At 39.4% G+C, this 20183-nt stretch overlaps 1 protein-coding gene across 2 annotated transcripts in view; it reads right to left on the minus strand.

Annotated features, from left to right (window-relative positions):
* Positions 1-20183, minus strand: part of sh2b3 (SH2B adaptor protein 3) — a 56336-nt gene that overhangs the window by 12680 nt on the left and 23473 nt on the right. For both annotated transcript variants that reach the window (XM_056377223.1, XM_056377224.1), the window contains exon 3: positions 658-759. In XM_056377223.1, the coding sequence (XP_056233198.1) occupies positions 658-759 (102 nt within the window). The remainder of the gene's footprint in view (positions 1-657; positions 760-20183) is intronic.

A 20183-nucleotide genomic window follows, 5' to 3' on the forward strand; every position in this document is an offset into this window, starting at 1 on the left:
TGGCACACAGTGCGATCACTCAAAGGATTTCTTCAGGAGACAAGAGCTTATGAGCGTATTTGTTTTGCTTTCCTTCTTGCTAATGTCTGTGTACAACAACCTGTGTTGTTTTTTTCTTTTTTCATGATAATGGTCCAAAATGATGTGAAAATGCATCGTTTTTTTAAACAAATGACATAAAATGTTCTTGAGGGAGCTTCTGGCAAAGCTTTAAAGAGGACAGCGACCCAGCTCAGAAGCAATGCATTTAGCAATAATTTGGGGAAACAATCATTATTTGAAACACGCTGAGCATGTGGATGAACAGCTGAAAAGTGGAATGTGCTACAGGAGAAGTTTCTGTGTATGTTGTGATAATGTTTTTTCCAGAGTTTGATACTCCTGACACCAGGTTTGGGTGGAGTATCCTTTACGTTTTCTCAACCAGGCCTAAATTAAGGCTATTTGGTGAGTTGTGTTATGAAATGAACTGACACAATGATTATCTTGTTTCCTCTTCATCTTGGATTGAGGGTTGAAGATGTAAACTTGTGGATATAAACAACTCAGTGGGAAGAGTCTGCAACTGTAGTATTTTCAAACAGCTCAGATATTCCCTGGGGAAGTCATTTCATTCCCATTCAGTGTTTGTCACGCAGCATGAAAGCCTGTACGTACCTTTAAAACAAATGTGTTTAAGTTGTCGGGCATCTCCAGACGGTTGCAACGACGTACTTCTTGGATATCACAGCACTGAGTTGTCAGCTTGGGACTGGAGGCCTGAAAGACACAATAAAGACATGATGACTGTCAGACAAGTCAGACATCATTCTCGGGACGCAGAGTAAGTAAGTAACAGTCAGTTATAACAGTTAGCAATTCATTTTTCTAATCAATTCATTGACATGTATTCCCTCTATATGTGTATGTGTGCTGCTGAAACTTAAGCCTGCATTAGTGAAAGAAAATGCAGGGAATCGCAGGAAGGAGAACATGATGGGAGCTCCCATGGCAGAGCTCCAAGGTCGAGCCCACCAGGACAAATCTTGTATTTGAAGAATGTTAAATGAGATATAAGGAGCTCCTGGTGGCTCTTTGACCTTTTCTGCATGTAAAGCACCAAGAAAACAAAACAAAACTATAACTCAGTTTCAGGCACTAACAAAACACACACCGAGAATAAGCATGGAGATCCGTTCTACAGGTGTAAGGCCGCTCTTTAAAGTCCTGTCACATGCAGGTAAACCTGAAGCCCAGCTGGACAGAATAATGGTGTGTGTGCACATCCATGGGTGGACATCGACAGACACATGCACTCAAACTAATCACACGTCACTAATATAGCTATGCAGAGCCTCTAAGCCCCCAGATACAAACGAGCGCTAACAGAGCCACTGGCATAAACAAAACACACAGACCCACACACACACACACACACACACACACACACACACACACACACACACACGGATGGATGATTCGGTCAGCCATGTGTACAGGCCTGTGGCATGCTGGGTCAGAAGTCACCTCTGAAATGAAGCCTGCGCGACAGCTGATAGAAACACGGGCAGACAAGAGAGTCAGCAACTCGGATTGAGAGTTTAAAAGCTAGCGTGAGTGTAAAGAGAGGGCTAAAAATGACAATTATTTTCATTATCGACAATTCACAATATCCCAGAGGCACAAGAGACATTTTAAAATATCTTGTTTTGTTTGACTAACACTCCAAAACCCCAAAATACAATTATGCTAGACAAGGACGCGAAGCAAAGTTTCACATTTGAGAAGCTGGAACATTCAAATCTTTACCTGAAAAAATATCAATTAATCGATTATTAAAAGAGTTGCTAGTAAATTTTGTGAAAATAAACTAAACAATTAATCAACTTTCAAAAATTTTATACGATGTTAAACCTGCAAAATTTATGATTCTTTTTGGCCACTTGGAGGCAGCGGAGGCCAGGTTAATATAATTGCACCTACGTTTTAAGTTGATTTGCTGAACTTGCTAGCAAACAGTTGCTTATTTACACATTGTGAAGTTACAGAGCAACATTATCATTCACTTTGGAGTCGTGTTCTTTCCAATACTCGTAGTTTTTCAGCTCCGATTTGGTCTCCGCTCTGCTCGCCACCAACTCCTGAGGGAAATACCTGGCTCTTTGGCTCCACCATGTTTAAGAATATAGGATCTTAACACCATTACAGACTATGAACTGCGATATATTTATGGTTCATCACAATATAATAATATCGAGAGATGATAAATATTATCACCCAGCCCAGGATTAACTCCCATAAAAATAATATATTTAGCAACTAAAATGTGAATCTTTGTCCAAAACAAACACGGTGGAAGCACAGTGGGAAACTAACCAGCTACAGTTGGACCAGCATCAAACCTTATTGGACAAACGTATGCAAGAGAGCAGGAAAAAAAAGAGAGGGTAGCGTGAGAGAGCAGAAGGAAACTGACGAGACAGTGAAAAGACATGGTGTTGGGTTGGGCAGGAGGGAGAAGAGGGATGAGGAGCAGAAGAAAAAGCAGGGACGACAGATTCCAGGGCTTTGTGCACCGGATGAGTTTGAGTCTATGTGACAGTGAGTGAGCCTGAGGAATGTCTATGTTAATCCTACACACACATAAAAACAGACAGGAACACACACACATCAAAAGAATAGATTAAGCCCCCCCACCTGCCCAATTTCCTCAGCTTGCCAGTGTCATGAATGAACCCCATAACTCTGCATGCTCTCTATTTAACCACAGTGTCTAATATTATCAATAAAAAAGCACTGTGACGCACAGATGAGGGGGATATGACTCATTTTGTGAGATCCGAGTCACTGAATGAGGAACTGACTGAAAGTGAACTTGTGCCAAATTGCTGTCACAGCTGAATTTTAGTCCAGGATGTTCACAGAAATTTGTTTCTGCTTCTTCAAATTCAGGTTAAAAACCCTCAGGTTTTCTTTTAACTGACCTCTGTAGAAAGATAATAGTGAGAAAGATAAAATCGATATTTCTGAGAAAAGGTGGAGACAGAGGACAGATGTGCCTACTAACAGGAAAGACACAGAGAAAAAACAGCTGTTCTTGCCTTTTTGATTTTAGACTCATTTTTTGAGCACTTGGGGGCCACGGACACAAGTTGTGAACACAACACTGACATACAGTAATTTCCCTTTTAAGTTACTACGGTTCTTAGCAAACAATTGGCTATTTACATAATCAGCAGTTAAAGAGTTTTTCTTGGTATCTACCAACTCCTGAGGGAAACATCTGGCTCTATGGTGACACAAACTGATTTTACATTTGCCAATTTTGATCCACCCCCCCCCCATTCTTATCTTAAATAACCTAATTTAATCTTTATTTGTAGTTTTACTAGTATTACTGTTTGTCCTTTGATGTGTGTCTTTTGAAATCTACACTGTGTGCCACATTTCCATGTTTGATTTGTTTTAATTGTTTGCTCCTGACTCTCCCTCCCTGTATAAAGGATACTGAACTGTGACAATTACTAAGACTGCACACTGAGGGAGTCAGTCAGTGGTCCAATATATTATTGGGCCATAAAACGGAAAATTTAAATAACTGTTAAACATTAGGCATTTTCTTGTGTCAATTTCTCAAAATGTGAGGGTTTGCTGCTTTTTTCTGTTTTTTATCATATTTAACTGATCATCTTTGGCTATTGGACTTCTGCTCGGACAAAACAAACCATTTAAAGATGTTACCTTGGGCTGCAGGAAATCGTTTTTTAGTGTTTTCTGATGTTTCTAAAACTCTTGAGTGCAAACTGCTTGGATGTTGCTAATTAATGAATATTTATGTATCTATTTAACGCCAAAAAAAGTATAACACAGAGACGAGGATAAAGGATGTGAGTTAAAGCTTCACCATCAACTGCACAGGATATGCAACAGCTAATGAGATGTGGTACTCCGTGCATGTGTGTGTGCACGTCGGTGAGCATTCGAGCCGAGAATGACTCATTGAGAGGAATTTATAGTGAGAATGTGAATGAGTTTCTGACTAAGAGCATCTTTGAGGAACCATATGTGTCTGTGGAGGGAAAAAAAGAAGAAAAAAGAAAAAAAAAAAAAACAGAGCAGATGTCTGACTGGTTGAGCAACAACATAACAGGCCTGATTTCTGTGAATCAACTTCATCAGGGGAGCAAGTTCAAACTCACAACACATTTCCTATTACTGCAAACTGTAGTCTGTAATACTCCCTGAAGACACACACACACAAACACACACACACACACACATGCCTTTAACCTTATTCTTCCTTTATTTTGTAATCTCCAAATAACTCCTTCAAGAGTATTCCCTTAAACACCACCACCAAGCAATGTGGGAAAACTGTGTGAGCATGCATGAACCATGTGACTGCTATTGTGTTGTAGATTTAATTCTAATTGGACATTTTTGCTCAGCCATCTAAGCTCAGGAACTCATAAAGACAAAGTGAAAATATATTTTTAGACATTTTTGCAATTTTATCTCTCATTTACAACAATGAGATCCTTAATTCAGTACTTTGTGGAAGCCCCTTTGGCAGGAGTTACAGCTTCTTGGCTAAGTCTCTACAAGCTTTGCACACCTGGATATGGGCAGTTTATCTCATTCTTCCTGGCAGATCAACTCAAGCTCCATCAGATTGGATGGGAAATGTCTGTGAGCTTTGATCTTCAGGTCTCTCCACAGATGTTCTTTGGGGTTAAAGTCTGGACTTTGGCTGCACCACTGAATGACAGTCAGAGACTTGTCCCGAAGCCATTCCAGTGTTGTCCTGGCTCTTTGCTTAAGGCGATTGTTGTGCTGAAAAGTGAACCGTTACCCCGGCCTCAGGTTTCATGCTCTCTGGAGCAGGGTTTCTTGAAACACCACTCTGTATTTGGCTGCATTCATCTGACCAGTTTCCCTGTCGCTCGCTGCTGCTGAGAGGAACCCCCATGGCATGATGTTGGGATGGTATTAGCCAGGTGATGAGGAGTGCCTGGTGTTCGCCTGACATCGTGTTTGGACTTATGCCCAAAGGGTTACATTTTTGTCTCAGGATGGTTGTCCTTCTGGCAGCTTCACCATTCTCTGCAAAGGACTTCTGAAGCTCTGTCAGAGTGACTGTCAGGTTTTTGATCACCTCCCTGACCAAGGCCAATTCCTGGAAGAGTCCTGGAGGTTCCAAACTTGTTCAGTTTCACAATTACTGAGGCCTCTGTTCTGGAAACGCAAATAGCTTTATTCCCTTGCCCTGATCTATCCCTGAGCACAATTTTATTGCGGAGGTCTAAAGAGAGTTCCTTGGACTTCATGGCTTGTATTTTGTCCTGACATGCAGTGTGAATCGTGGGACCTTACATACACAGGTGTGTGCATTTCTGAACTATATCCAATCAATTCAATTAGCCACAGATGGACATAATTCGAGTTCTAGACACCACAACATTAAAATGAACAGGATGCACAATTTGTAGTGCCACAGCAGAGTGAGCAGCAAACACTTTTTGATTTTAATAAATATGCAAAAATTTCTAGAAACATGTTTTCACTTCATCATTACGGATTACTGTGTGTAGATGTGGAAAAATTTTGAAAATTTACAATCAAATCAACAAAACAATCAACTGCAAAAAGTGAAGGGGTCTGAATACTTTCCGAATACTAGCTGAAAAGAGATGTAAAATAGACACAAAATGTCGAAGAAGAGACACAAAACAACCACAAAGAGATGCAACAAGACTAAAAAGACACAAAAGGACCCCAAAGAGACATGAAACAAAGCACACCACAAACAACAAACAACCACAAAGCAAAACATGATGTAAAAAGAGGAATTAATAAACTATGCAAAACGACTAAAAAGAGTAGGAATCAACTATAAAAAGGCATCAACCTACTCTACAAATGTTACAAACACACACTGCAAGAGAGAGAGAGACACGGATAAAACAGACAGATCCGTACATAACCATGGAGTAACCATAATGAGACTGTAAATATACACTAAAAGCCTTAGGAAGTCCATGTCTAAGTCCATGGGTTTACAAGTCTGAACCCATAACAACTGTGAAAGCACTACAGAGGCTAATGTCTGCTTGCTCCTAGCATCAGGGCATTACAAATCATTCATTGGGAGCAATGTTTTAACAATTTAATGTCTCCTTTAAGAGACAAAAGCAAGGCCATCATGTCAAAATGTTGGCCTCTGTAAATTATTGTTGCTTCAAAGCCTCGAGAGGGAGGGGAAGCCTATTTAAAGAACTCAGGAGAAAGAGAGAGTGGAGTTTTATCAGTCAAAAAACCAACAACAAACTGCATATCAGCAGCGGAAGCAGAACAGGACATCACACTGTGGAGGAAAATGCAATTGACCGAGAAGCAGCATATCAGTTAAGAGCAAAAAGCAGGCGTAAGTGGTAAAATACTAACAGAGCTCTGTGTTTTACAACATGTTCTTTTGGTTTCATGCCTCTGTTGGCCTTTTTACATGAAATTAATTTGTGTTTCATCTACCACAGAAACTACATGTTACTGTGTGTTGATGACCCAATTCCCCTTTAAAATTGCTCTGAGCTTCTAAATCATCTTATCTCACAATATCTGACAGAATCATATATTTTCCTTATCAGCTCGTTCAAGCTCTTCATTTGAGGCATACTAAGTTTACAGTGTGTGAAATATTTAAACCTAAGACTTTGGTTGTAACGGATGCATCATTTCATTAAATGGAAATATATATCATATTACAATGTATTGTTTTATACATATTTACCTAATATTTAGCCTGATCAAATTTTGGGAGCAGCACTAGAATTTGAAATAAAGGTGATGTGGGTTTTTAATAATATTTGTCTGCATAGTGTTAGTTTGTATTCAATATCCAGAGGGTAAGGAGACGAATAGAGGAGGCTATTTCATTTACAAAAGGTAAAATGTCGGCGCAGCTTCTTAAATGAGCATTTGTTTTAATTCATATAGTTGTAAGTCGAAATATCTCGGACCGGATTTGGACTAATTTGAACACATCATTCTGGCTTTGGAGAAATTACGTTCATTTTTCACAATGTTGACATTTTATTGTCAAAACGATTTCTCAATAATTCAAAAAGTAAACAACAGATCATCTCAAAAGTGATAGTTGTAGCCCTGTAATAGTTTATCAAAAACACTTTGAAACACTGCCAGACTCATAACATTCAGCCTACTGTTTAGTTGCCAACTCAAATATAGATGGGTCATTAACTCTTTCAAATATCAGTCTGATAGTGATCTGTCTTAGAAATATTATGACAACTTTTCAGTTTTCACTCATTGTTCTTTTCAGGTTGAGTCAACTTTCACTATTATGCTTCAACTTCACATACACGCAGACTGATGATAAGAATATTATGCAGATAGGCAACAGTGACAATATCCCTTTAGTTGAAAAGATTTTCAAATGATTGTGTATTGATACAGTACCGTGTATCATCTTAAAATCTGTCCCCAAAATCATCTTTAGAAACTTTGGGATCTCCACTCCAAGTTTCGCTCAGCATCTCTAATATGAGGATTTGCTGCATTTCTCGGTTCCATATCATTAGAAACTCAAGATCGTTGGATTCTCGATGGACTGCGATGATAGAAATAAGTTGCCAAAATAAATGACATTCAACCTACTGTGGTACTTTTCTTGGCAACTACAACTTAAAAGCTGTAACTCAAATGATCTTGATACTAATCAGATATATTAATAATATAAAAATAAAAGAAATCATAGGACAAATCGACAAACATTTTATGCACTGATGATGCCTATAGTCACTGCTTCACGCAGGTTTACACACTCGACAGCAGGCATAAACAGTTGATGAAAGTAGCTCACAAACAAACAAGAGACACAGCGACAGATGCAACCATGCAACCTCTCACCCACACAGTCACAAACACATCTAGAGCTTGAGTGCACACGCCCACACACACGGGTGACACACAGGATGTTTGGAGTCCAAAACTATCTTCCCAGGGTCCCTTTCTCAAGGCCGTCGCTACGGCAACTGACTTGACACTTAACATTCCACCGTCCCTCCGAGGGTCACCGCGGCCAACGTTGTCCGGGGTGTATGCACGCTGTGTGTGTGTGTGTGTGTGTGTGTGTGTGTGTGTGTGTGTGTGTGTGTGTGTGTGTGTGTGTGTGTGCGCTGCTGGACTGACCTTAAGACTCTGCAGGGTTACCAAAATGCTCTCTGGAGAGATTCTGGAAAGTGTTTATGCAGGGATATCCTGCACGCACCCATGCACGCACCCATGCACGCACCCATGCACGCACCCATGCACGCACACACACACACACACACACACACACACGCACACGCACACACGCGGGACGCTTTGATTCAAGATTTTAGGTGTGTTTTGGTCTGCACTGGCCTCAATATTCATACAACCTTTATCAAATTATATGTAACTTAAAAGCTCTAAGTCTCCTGATTCTATCTGTGCATTGCAGCTTAGGATCCCCATATCACCGCAACAGCTGTTGACACAGAAATGGTTCAGACTCGTGGCTATTTTACACACCTCACCTATGCCTCTGTAACTTTGGTTGAGTATCTCTGTCTAAAATGTAATGAGTTACCTTTCAGAGGATATCAGGATTATGTAAAAGATATAGTAATATTTTTATTTTAATAAAAACAAATAAAAGGAGGACACCTTGACCTCGATCAAAATACCCATCACATCTGTCATTGATGCATTTCTTTTCTTCCTTGCTGCATATTTAAAGTGGCTACAACAGATACTTTTATAATAACAATGTCAAAATGTGATAATGTGAAAAGGGTTATTATCACCCGACTGTTGAAGAGCTGTATAGCGGGTTTCAGCTCATTGTTTAGCTGTCTGGACGGTAAACTTACTGTTTTGGTTCACACTCTCATACTGATGTTTTGTGCTGCAGCAGCCGAAGCCTTGCAGAACAGATTTCTTTCTGCGCCATAAAGCTCCATTGTTGTTAAGAAAATATTAAACATATCAATAAACTACACTAGTCAAGTGTTCCATTCATACTGAGCAAATTTGTATCTATTTTCCAGAGAATCGGCAAAGAAGATGTAAATTAAAGTTTCTGCTGGAGTAGTTTTACTGATGTTTACTGAGTGTGTCGGTTACAGTAACCTGCTGGAGATGAATGCATGAACCAATTTCGGAGAGTCTGTTTGGGATATGAAAGCCCCAAGTTTAAAGTCAAAATTGAGATCAGAATCTGAAATAACGCCAAGGTTTCTGACTTGCTCACTGTATTTCAGAGACAGTGAAAGACAAGATAGTCGGGTGCCATTAAACCATCAACTTTTCTACCTCAGCCGATGCAGAAACTGTTGCACTGGATGAACATGGTCGATTTGCAAACATGGTCGATTTTAGTCCAGCCAACAAAAAATCGTTCTGCTGCTGTAGATACTCTCTCTCTCTCACTCACACAAACTCACAACAATTACATTATTTACTCATGTTTGACTAACATTTGGAAAAAAAACCTATATATATATATATATAAATATATATGTGTGTGTGTGTGTGTGTGTGTGACTTCAGTAGGGGCAAATGCTCTTGGTGTTGAGTGACACAGACAGGCTGGGGGAAAGCATTAAGTGACAAACTAACTTCTTTATTGACAATAACAATGATCACTGCTCCTATGTGGGGGACATTTTTAACCAGCCTGCATTACAGGATGATCTTTATGATCTGCCTGAGGTGATCTTACAGCTCTGGCTGGATCGTGGCTGCTGTACAGAAAAATGTGTTTCTTCTTTAATGTGTTTATACAATAGCTACAGCTGCAGCTCACTCTATGGTGATCTGTAGCAGCTGGCATTGTTTCACCCCTCTACTCTAGTGCCAGACTCCACCACCTGTTGCTTGTGTCTTCAGAAATAGACCCAGTGTGGCTAAACTTTCCTTCCCGAGTGCAGGGATGAATAAGAAGCCTAGTTAGTGGCAATCGTTAGCTGTAAACATCTTCCAACATCAGAACTGCAACATGCAACATTCACTGCGTGATATAGGTTTCGAAAAATCCTCATTATTACATTACCTTACATTATTATTACAACTTATAAGGTCTCCATAATATTTATTGTAAAATTTAAGCATGAATCTTGCAGTTTGTCAGTTTGTTTATGCGGGGTCTCTCTTGATTTCGAAAGTCGAGTTTGACTCAGAAAGCAGATCAAAAACATGATAACATTAAAAACATGTTAAAAAGGCCTCGCTGTTTTACATGTTGTTTTACAGGTTCTCTCTGGTATTCATTTTCATATTATTCAAATTATTGTTGGCTCATGATTACATGCACAGACAGCAGCTGTGATCAGATAATACTATAATGAATATCGATCTATGAAATCAACCGTTATATACGTATACATTTTAAGCCAAAAATGATCTTGCTTTTACAGTAAGTTACCATAACTGTAAAATCATTGACTATGAAAGGTTTTTAGGTTTATTTTATGGGTTTTACTTTTCATTTAGTCTTGTTCTGTCAAACCAGCTCTTTCACAGTTAAAGAAAATATTTTATAAACGTGCATCCACTGACAAAAAACTCTGACAACTACTTTTGTGCACACTAATCTCTGGTACATTTACACAAGCTGAGTACAGGCAGCCAGGAGATCACTAGAACTGATCACATTCACAATCAGCTCTATCTGTGGCATCATGGAGGATGTGGGGAGAGACACGCGCGCACGCACACACACGCGCGCACACACACACACACATACCGAGCACTAGTTGTGGGGTTACCAACACTGATAGAGATGAGTGTGTTCTTGGAAACCTGTCAGAAACTGTCAGAGACGGAGCCTTCAGTCATGAATAAATGTGTCAGTTCATTGCGTCGTCGTCCTTGCATACTTCTTAGAAATACTGATATATGAGCCAAATATGAAGAAGTTAAGACAGCACACTCAAGATTCACAGAAACCGAGTGCAGTTCCTTGTAAATGAATTAGCTGTGGTTTTGAACACAAGAAAAGACCAATTAGCAAGCCTGACAGAGCAGCAACAAGAAGACGGGAAAGTGCTAGCATCTGTCTAGCTAGCATCTGAGTTTGTTAAAAACAAAACATTCAACCTCTGTCTTATGATGATAATGACCAAGATGCTACAGTAAACTATAATTTACAAATAATTAAAATCTAAAATTAACCCAATTTCTGCATTATTAAACACTGATAAATTTTCTTCCATTGGGAAATGTCGAGGGCTTAAATTTTTTCAAAACACTTGTAAAATCATCTCACTAAGTCAGCACAGTGCACGAGGCGAAGCAGAAGAACTACTCTTTCATTTGTTGTGCATGTAAAAAATGACACTTGTAAAACTAATTTTCCAGGGAATATGTATCAGTTACTCAAAATAATTCACAGGCCTGACCATGAAAAGTTTTCATTGGATCTACTTTCTATTGAAAATGTGAACTGTTTTTATTGGGACTGCTTTCTTGCATAGAAATCGTCCCAATGAAAACTGACAGCGAGCTCTGTGAATTGTCTTTACTAACCAGCACATTTGTTTTGGAAAGACATGTTTCTTTTTTTCACGTTTTAAACAACACATACGACACTGTGTTCACAACCATTGTAATGGATCCAGCCATCCATTTTCTACCGCTTATCCTCTAGTAGGGTCGCGGGGGGGCTGGAGCCTATCCCAGCATCTTTTCGGGCGAGAGGCGGGGTACGCCCTGGACAGGTCGCCAGTCCATCGCAGGGCAAACACATAGAGACAGACAACCATTCACACTCACAGCCACACCTATGGTCAATTTAGAGTATCCAATTAGCCTAGTCCCCATTTTGCATGTCTTTGGACTGTGGGAGGAAGCCGGAGTACCCGGAGAGAACCCACACTTGCACGGGGAGAACATACAAACTCCACACAGAAAGATCCCACGGCCGAGCCGGGACTCGAACCCGGAACGTTCTTGCTGTGAGGCGACAGCGCTAACCACTGCAACACCGTGCATCCTTGGAGTGGTGGCACAATTAAAATTGTTTTTGTGAGCCTTAATTAAACTATACGGCAGTGTCCCGTCCAGTGTATGAGACATTGGTTTTGGGGCATCCAGGTTGCATGTTGAGGAGGGATGTTGACCATGTGGTCACAAGATCCCTCCCCTCTCATTTCCTGTCACCTCTCTACCATCACTTTCAAATAAAAAGACAAAAATGACCCAAAAAATACTTTAAAAAATAAAGGAATAGGTAAAAAAAAGTAATGAAGGTAAACTCTGACAATGACAAGATGTTACCACGTCAGCTTGATTTTTGGCCCAGACTACCGTTCCAGTGTGAGTACTTTGCAATTTATATCTTGATCTCTACATTGTAATATAATGTATAACTCACTCATCTAGGATAAATGAATATATAACTCATCCGAGCAAGATAAATTATCCTGAGTAAGACAAAACCTTGTGATGAGTGTAACACTTTCCTCTGATATATCACAGAAAAAAACCATATATGCAGATCAATTGATACTGAGAAACAGAAAATAGATCATGTGATTGTGTCTAGTGTTGAGTAGAACATGAATGTGCGAACACGTACGCACGGGCACTGTTCAGTGCAGCTGAGTTTCCAAGTATTTTAACTGACTAATTTTTTTTTTTTTTTCGGTTTGTTTCACGCCTGCATGAGAAGTTTTTGGTCTGTAAAGAAATAAGAGTTGCGTCATTTTGGAGATATACCTTTTGAATAAATAATGTAGTAAGTTCTTTATAACATGGACGTCATGTAACATGGACATCAGTAGAGTGAAGAACAAAATTTAAAAAGTATGGACAAAAATCACATCAACAGTGGATGGGAAATTGCTTGCATATGTGTGTGTATGTAAAGGATCTCACACGTGTGCTACTCATCCCCATGTGTCAGACTTGGCATATGTCTATCCAGTAACTGTGCACACGTGGAAAAGACTGGTAACTGTATTCTTCCTCAATGTGTAAAACATGTTTTTTCCCTACAAAGTCTGTGCTCCCTTCCAGCTCTGCCTCTTTGCCTTTGTTGTGAATCCCATTCTTGAGACTGTGTGCAACTCCAAAACTAACTCATCCAACCCAGCTTTAACTTCAACCCTGACAATCACTGTGGAGATCTGGCAAAATCTTAAACAATATGGTGCCTTTCAGCAAGACAGCAAAACATATATTTGACAACAAAATGCTGGCAAATGTTTCAGGTATATATACTGTGTGTGTGTGTGTATTTTTACACAAAAAACACTGATTTAATAAAAGATGACATTAACAGACATTTTAAACAGCAAAATTCTCTGTAAATGAACTCGTTAAATATCTATCAAATCAAACGTGTCAAAAAAACAGCCTGAAAGCATTTACTCACTGTGATTTCTATTTGTTTACATATAGCCTATGCCCATACTATGTTAGTCATTTTTCAAGCCAAAATGTGAAGACAACTCTAATATCAGCTTTTCAAATGACAGGATATGCAGCTTTATTTGTCATAAATTATTATAAATTAAATATCTTTGGGGGATTTTTCACTATTTTATTGAGTAAACAATTAATCTAAAAAAAAAAAAAAAATGATGAAAACAATCATTGGTTCCAGCCCTAGATATTTTGACAGTAACTATATCCAAACAGTGGTTGATAATACTTTGTAATATTAGCCTGCTGATATATTGGCTATTATATTCTCTGGCCTATGTCCCGTCCTCCACCAAGTTTGGCTCAAATAAATTCAGTACTTTTTGCCTAATCCCTTGGTGGAGGCAAAAATCACTAGTTGCAGCTATAATCTGCAGTGAGTGATTTCGTGAAACTACAATAATGGAGTTCTGACACAGGGACATGCCCATAAATTGGGAAAGAAAAACTTTCTCTTGCCCTTCCTTTTCCTTTCCCTTCTGCCCTGTGCCACACCATTGTGTCTGAATAAACCTTACTGTGCAGTTTTGTGCCTTATGACTACAGTTCCTGGTACCACTGAGCCAGAACCAGGTTTATATAGGGAAGGAGATCTCGCCATGATAACATTTTCCACACAAGACTTGAAGCCAAGTGGGACTTGCCAGGGCCAGAGCAAACTCTGAATGTTTATAACACGGGATCAAAAGGAACAGTTTCCTCAGTGAGAAGCTACAGCCCAATTGACAAATCATCTCCGCTGGCAACAGGATAAAAAAAAAAATGAGTCACTGATTTTTTTGAGGGGAAACTGAGAGGCACAGATAATGAATAAATGCTAGCTGTGTTTGGCCCTGTAATGGAAACCAGGCTAAAGACTTGCCCAGAGAGAATCGGTCGAGGGGGCTCAGCAGGGTTGGAGATGTGACCCAGAATACAGCGGAGTAGAAGAGAGGGGAGAAGTGTGGAGTGAAGAGGAGAGAGTAAAGCCGAGATGATATAAAGAAATGTGCAGGGTTTCTGCAGGCTTCAACAAATCAAATTTAAGACTTTTTAAGACATTTTTAATACCACATAGAATGAAATTTTATACCTTTTCCACAGTCATACTCGTCAAAGCATGATGGAAAAACCAGTAGGGACAAAAAGGCCTACAAATATTTATTAACAAGTACATTAGGGCTGCAAGTAAGGATTATTTTCATTGTTAATCTTCATGTTTAAGCATTTAGTCTATGAAATGTTTAAAAAAGAAACAAAAAAAACATTTCAATAACATTAATTCAATTAACTGTCATATACAACAAAGAAAAAGAGCACATTTTCATCTATCAACTAATCACTGCAGCTCTAAAGTACACAAATTTATCGACATCTATATCACATAATTCATAATTAATCAATTAATATGATCTGGACCTGGATAAACAAACAGCAGAAAAATGATTGATAAATCTATAGATGAAAACAAACTAATTTAGGTTTTTGCCACAACTGGGACTTGCCCCTTATGAGTTGAGCTTCCTAGCTACTGTAGCTGAGGGTGCTGAAACTGTGTCAGTGGATTGAACACATGCAAAGACATTTTATAAATAACATTACTGCCTAAAGCAGGCAAGAGGAAGTATTTAATACCATTGTAAATCAAACTGCAGCCCTTTTCATAAACTTTAAGGCCTTTTCTTTTGAGGTAACTGAACTCAGTGCTTTTAAAGACTGTAAAGACCTGCAGGGACCCTGACACAAAACAGAGGGATAGTTCCACCAAAACCTTTGGCAAACAGGATTGAAACTGAGCAAACCTAACCACTGAAGTTATAGATACTTGAGATACCTGAAGAATGTTATTAACATTTAACATGGACATAATAATCCAGTTATCGACAATAATCAAAAGGCAATCTTTACCATTTATGGCCATTCCATTAACATTCCTGTTCGCTACTAATGGCTGAAGACATCCTGTCTAGCAGTCTCCCCTCAATATTAAACCTCAAACATGATCTTTATGTCACGATGCAACTGTGGTTTACTCTTGTGGTTGTCATTATGCAAAATCTGCGATGTAAGTGTGCTATATGTGGCTCTTTTTATGGTAGCACCAACAGAAGAATGTGTGCAAGGATGAATTCACACAGAAAAGATTTTTTTTTTTTTAAATTTAGCAGTCATGAAACAATTTTAGAGCAGAGCCAACCTGAAGCAAATGAAAACAACCACCGAAGCTAAACCAGACAAGTAAATTATCACAAATAAAAAATTCTGCTTATGGCCCCACAAACTCTGAGACAGAGTGAAGCACTGACATAAAATACACTCAGTTGGCAGTTTATTAGGTACCCCTACAATAAATCCAACCTTCATGGAAGTTATAAGATTCAGCTTTTATTTAATTATTTTAGAGAGGTGCTGATTCAACTTTATCGTCATTTTGGAGGAGAACTTCCCATGCTTTATCTCACTGCAGTTATGATTACTTAAACCATGACAGAATGGTGGCTTGGTAAAATAATAGTGTTTGCAGAGGGGTGTGTGTGTGTGTGTGTGTGTGTGTGTGTGTGTGTGTGTGTGTGTGTGCGCGCGCGCACACACACACGCACAGGCCCTGATGAACAAGAAGAACAGAGGCCAAGAGAAAACTGTTGGGTGAGGGTGTTGCACAGCTTTGCTTTGGGGGCTTTCCACATGCAACTCAGCAAGGTCATGTGCACTAGCACTGCGGTTGTAGGTCACACAAACACACACACACACACACACACACACACACACACACACACACACACAAACACACAAACACACACACAACAAAGAGGTTATGACAGGGGAAAAAACACATCTGAAATATATGAATAATTAAATATAGTCACCATAGAGACACCATGTATTGATCAACACCTGTATTAATTAATGCAGACAGAGACCCACAAAGACAGCATGGCAACTCCTTGTGCAGAGAAAGACACAGAACTAGAAAGAGGCAAAGGAAGAGATCTGACAAACATCTTGACCACATGACTCTAACCACTCCACTTCCTTTAGATGTTTCTCTTGATTTTTTTCACACACAAGCACACACACGCAAAAAAAAACAAAAAAAGAAACACACAACACTCCTCCCACAGTTTTCCACTCTGTATGAGAACAAAGTTTTTCTGTCTTCTTTAGATTAACCTAAACAAACATAAAAAGCAGCAACTGATGTGAAAAGCTTCCTGCTGTAGTGAAGTATCTGCTACAAGCTTTGTTGTTCACAACCTCTTAGCTTTTCCTCTACTTTTCATTCAATTTTCTGTTTTAATAGCAAGTATTTAGCTCCTACTGGCACCCCAGTTATGCAGGATCTGTACCTGGTAGCCCTGACTCTTTCTTCCCAACTAAATGCTCTAGCTCTTCCTAGGGAGATCCAGAGGCATCCCGAGACAAGGTGGGGTGTGTTTTCCCTCCAGAATATTCTGGGTCTACCCCTGGACCTCTCCTCCAAGTTGGACTGGATTAGCCCCACAGGAGTCATCCAAGATCAGTCATCCAAATCCAGATGTCTGAGCCATCTCAACTAGCTCCTTACAATGCAAATGGCAGAAATTACACTCTTCCAGATGCCCCAACACCCTGCAAAGGAAACTAATGTCTGCAATATAAACACACAGCTGCATGTATCTGCTTGTCAATTTCCTGCTCCGTACTCATGAACAAGACCCCAACATGCTCACTTGGGGCAGCATGTCGCACTCAACTCAAAAGGAGTATCGTGGGGTCAGACTTGGCAGCGCTGACTCCCACACATCATACACCATTTACGTTTCACAATCCGATGAAGCGGGGAAAAAAACGACATCATGTGTTTATTCACAAAATTGTATACGCTTCACTGCTCAACTACCCTTTCAGATCTTGTCGCTACACACTCACCAACAAAATTGGTGACAAGGCAAAACCTGGACTTACAGCTGAGAGAACAGACACAGCTCTCAAGCCGTTTACTTATACAAGGAGGGACGCCAACTTAAGTAAGTCCACAACATTTTTCTAGAGTGAATGGTTTAACACCCATTACCCCTCAAATTTCCTCGTTAGATGAAAGAGCAGGTCCACTCAACAATTGCACTAAAAAGGGGAACCAACAACAACTTCTGCAAGTCTGTGCTGCACTCTTTGTAGATGAGTCTAAAGCTTCTGATACTGTTGACCACAACATGTTATTAAATAAGCGGTGTGAAATTGATAAGTTACTGCTTACAACTTTATAAGAGTTCAAACTGTTGTTGCCCATGGTGCTAAACCAAGTCCCCAGACAGTTGATACAAGTGTCCCCCAAAGTTCAAAATTCAGCCCACTTTTATTCACTCTGTACATTAATGATATTTATTTTCTAACTCAGCACTGTAATGTACATTTTTATGTTGATGATACCCTATTATATGCCATCATTCCCACCACAAACCAAGTCTTCTCCAGATTACAGCCTGCTTTCGATGACCTCCAGACCTCTCTGTTTAGACTCCAAAAAGAGAACGTGTGTATTTCCCGAAAACACGAACCGGATTTTGGTTAGCCAGCAGATCCTACAAAACTCAAGTTGAACTTCTTGCTCAAACATTAAAAATTCAACTTGAAACATTGAAATTTGGTTCTTCATTAAAAAACTCAAAAACCATTATGCAATCCACCATATTGCATATGTGGGATTATGGAGAAGCCGTGTATCCTCACTGCCACGACCTTTAAACCACTGGTCACAATAAACCACAGTGCCATTTGACTCGTGACTGCAGACACTTAATGCACACGTTACTGTGGGGGATAGGGAACTGGTTATCACTGGTTTCTAGACAGCATCAGCATACTTGTGGGTCCATTTATAAGGCCTTGCTATCCAAGACACCGAGATATTAAACTTTAAAGCTTAACTAACTTAGTCTGAAAGCACAGGCTTCAAAGCCCTCACAAAAGTGAAGCGACCTGTCAATGACGTGTCAGTCAGATACAGTTAATTTCCTCAAAATGTTCCTACAGCATATTCCCAGTCAAGGCCAGCAGCTCTAGCAGTGTGGGCAAACCCCTGGTCTATAAACAGATTCGGCCCAAAACAAGAGCTTTTCAAGCACAAATCTGTAAATGAATCATAACAGAGGACATAACACCAACAATCAAGACCAGAAAAGATAAAAGAAAAAAGGGGTAAAAGAAATGTCTTTGTTTTGTCTACCCATACTCATTCTCATCATAGCTGAAAGAAGCTGAACAAAAAAAGATTATCTAGTGATCTCCTGTATGCAGTCTACAACATCTGAGAGTTTGTACTTCTTAGGAGCCTTTGGTTATAAATACACCAAGTGCTTTCCTTGGAAATTTCTGAGTTTGAACTTGGTAGGATCTCTCTATGACTCACCATATTCCTGACAAGAGTCATTACTGCTGACTATGACTAAACACTGCTTTTCTACGCAGTCTTAATCCCTTAAACCCGGTTTCACGCAAGTGTGGTGTATGAGTATTTTTAATTAAGAAGCAACATGCTAAATTATATATAAAAAGACTGAATGGTGCCAAAAACTCAGTGGACAGCGGCCAGTAATAAAATCCACCAAAAAAAAAAAAATAAATAAAAAAAAAAAATCCTCCATTTTATTGTGGTTACAGAAACTAGCATAAACACAAACCACGCTTACTCTGAAAAGAGAGGAATGCTGTGGCATGATCCAGGCGTTTAATCACTAAGTGTCATTTAGGTTTAACTGATCCCGGTTCTGTTTGATTCATATTACTGTCCCATTATTTCATGCTTTCATAGTGTTTTCATTGAATTTATATATAATCCCTTTTTACATATTTATATATGCCATTTTGTGGCTGCTTTTGTCTAAGCACCTCAATGTAATTTTTCAAGACTGTATGTGTTTTTAACAATGGTGAATTCAGCTGTGACTGAACACCTCACAATGGCACCGTTACCTCCAACCCCCCTGAGTTATAAAGGCACCGCAAGAGACACATTTTGTAAAAGTGCAACACAGAGCTTTCAGGTGATGTGACTGTTAATAAATGATCCATGTCTTAATTTTAGACTGTGTCAGCTGATCTAGAAAACAGATGCATGTGGATGAAAAACCTTTCACATTTCAACAAACGTTTTGCACACATGCTAGCCCATCACATGCTAGGGTCTGCATTGGGAGTGGCTACAGGCTGAAGGTTAATATTAACAACATATATCAACAACTTGGATACAGACTATGAAAAGGGCTATCTATTATTGCTGGGTATATTTGGGCAATATAGTGCAATTAGTACACTAGTGCAATTAGTTGATTAATTACTTATACTTATTAATTGCTACTTGTAAACTCTTTTCAAGCAAATGCATCCGTCCATCCATCCATTAGCTATACAGCTTATCCTAATAGGGCCGTGGGGGGGCTGGAGTCAACTCCAGCTGATATTGGGTGAGGCTTGTCAAGTAAATATGACATGTATTTGCTGGCTTCAGCCCATGTGCTGCTTTTTCTCTTTTTGACATCATTGTATTGAATATCCTTGGATTTTGGATCAATGACTGGACAAAACATGAAGCCATTTCACCTTATGATAAGTATTTTTCACTATGTACGGAAATAGTTGCAGCCTCTAATATGTGCATAACCAACCCCCCTAGGGACCTGTATGCCGGTGCCAAACATGGCTGTTGAGAAATCAAGAATCTCTTGCAACCATGCTGACCTCTGTTTCATCAAGCTCAGAGGTCAGGACAAATTCAA

Source organism: Seriola aureovittata, chromosome 5, assembly GCF_021018895.1.
Source record: "Seriola aureovittata isolate HTS-2021-v1 ecotype China chromosome 5, ASM2101889v1, whole genome shotgun sequence".
Lineage (NCBI taxonomy): Eukaryota > Metazoa > Chordata > Actinopteri > Carangiformes > Carangidae > Seriola > Seriola aureovittata.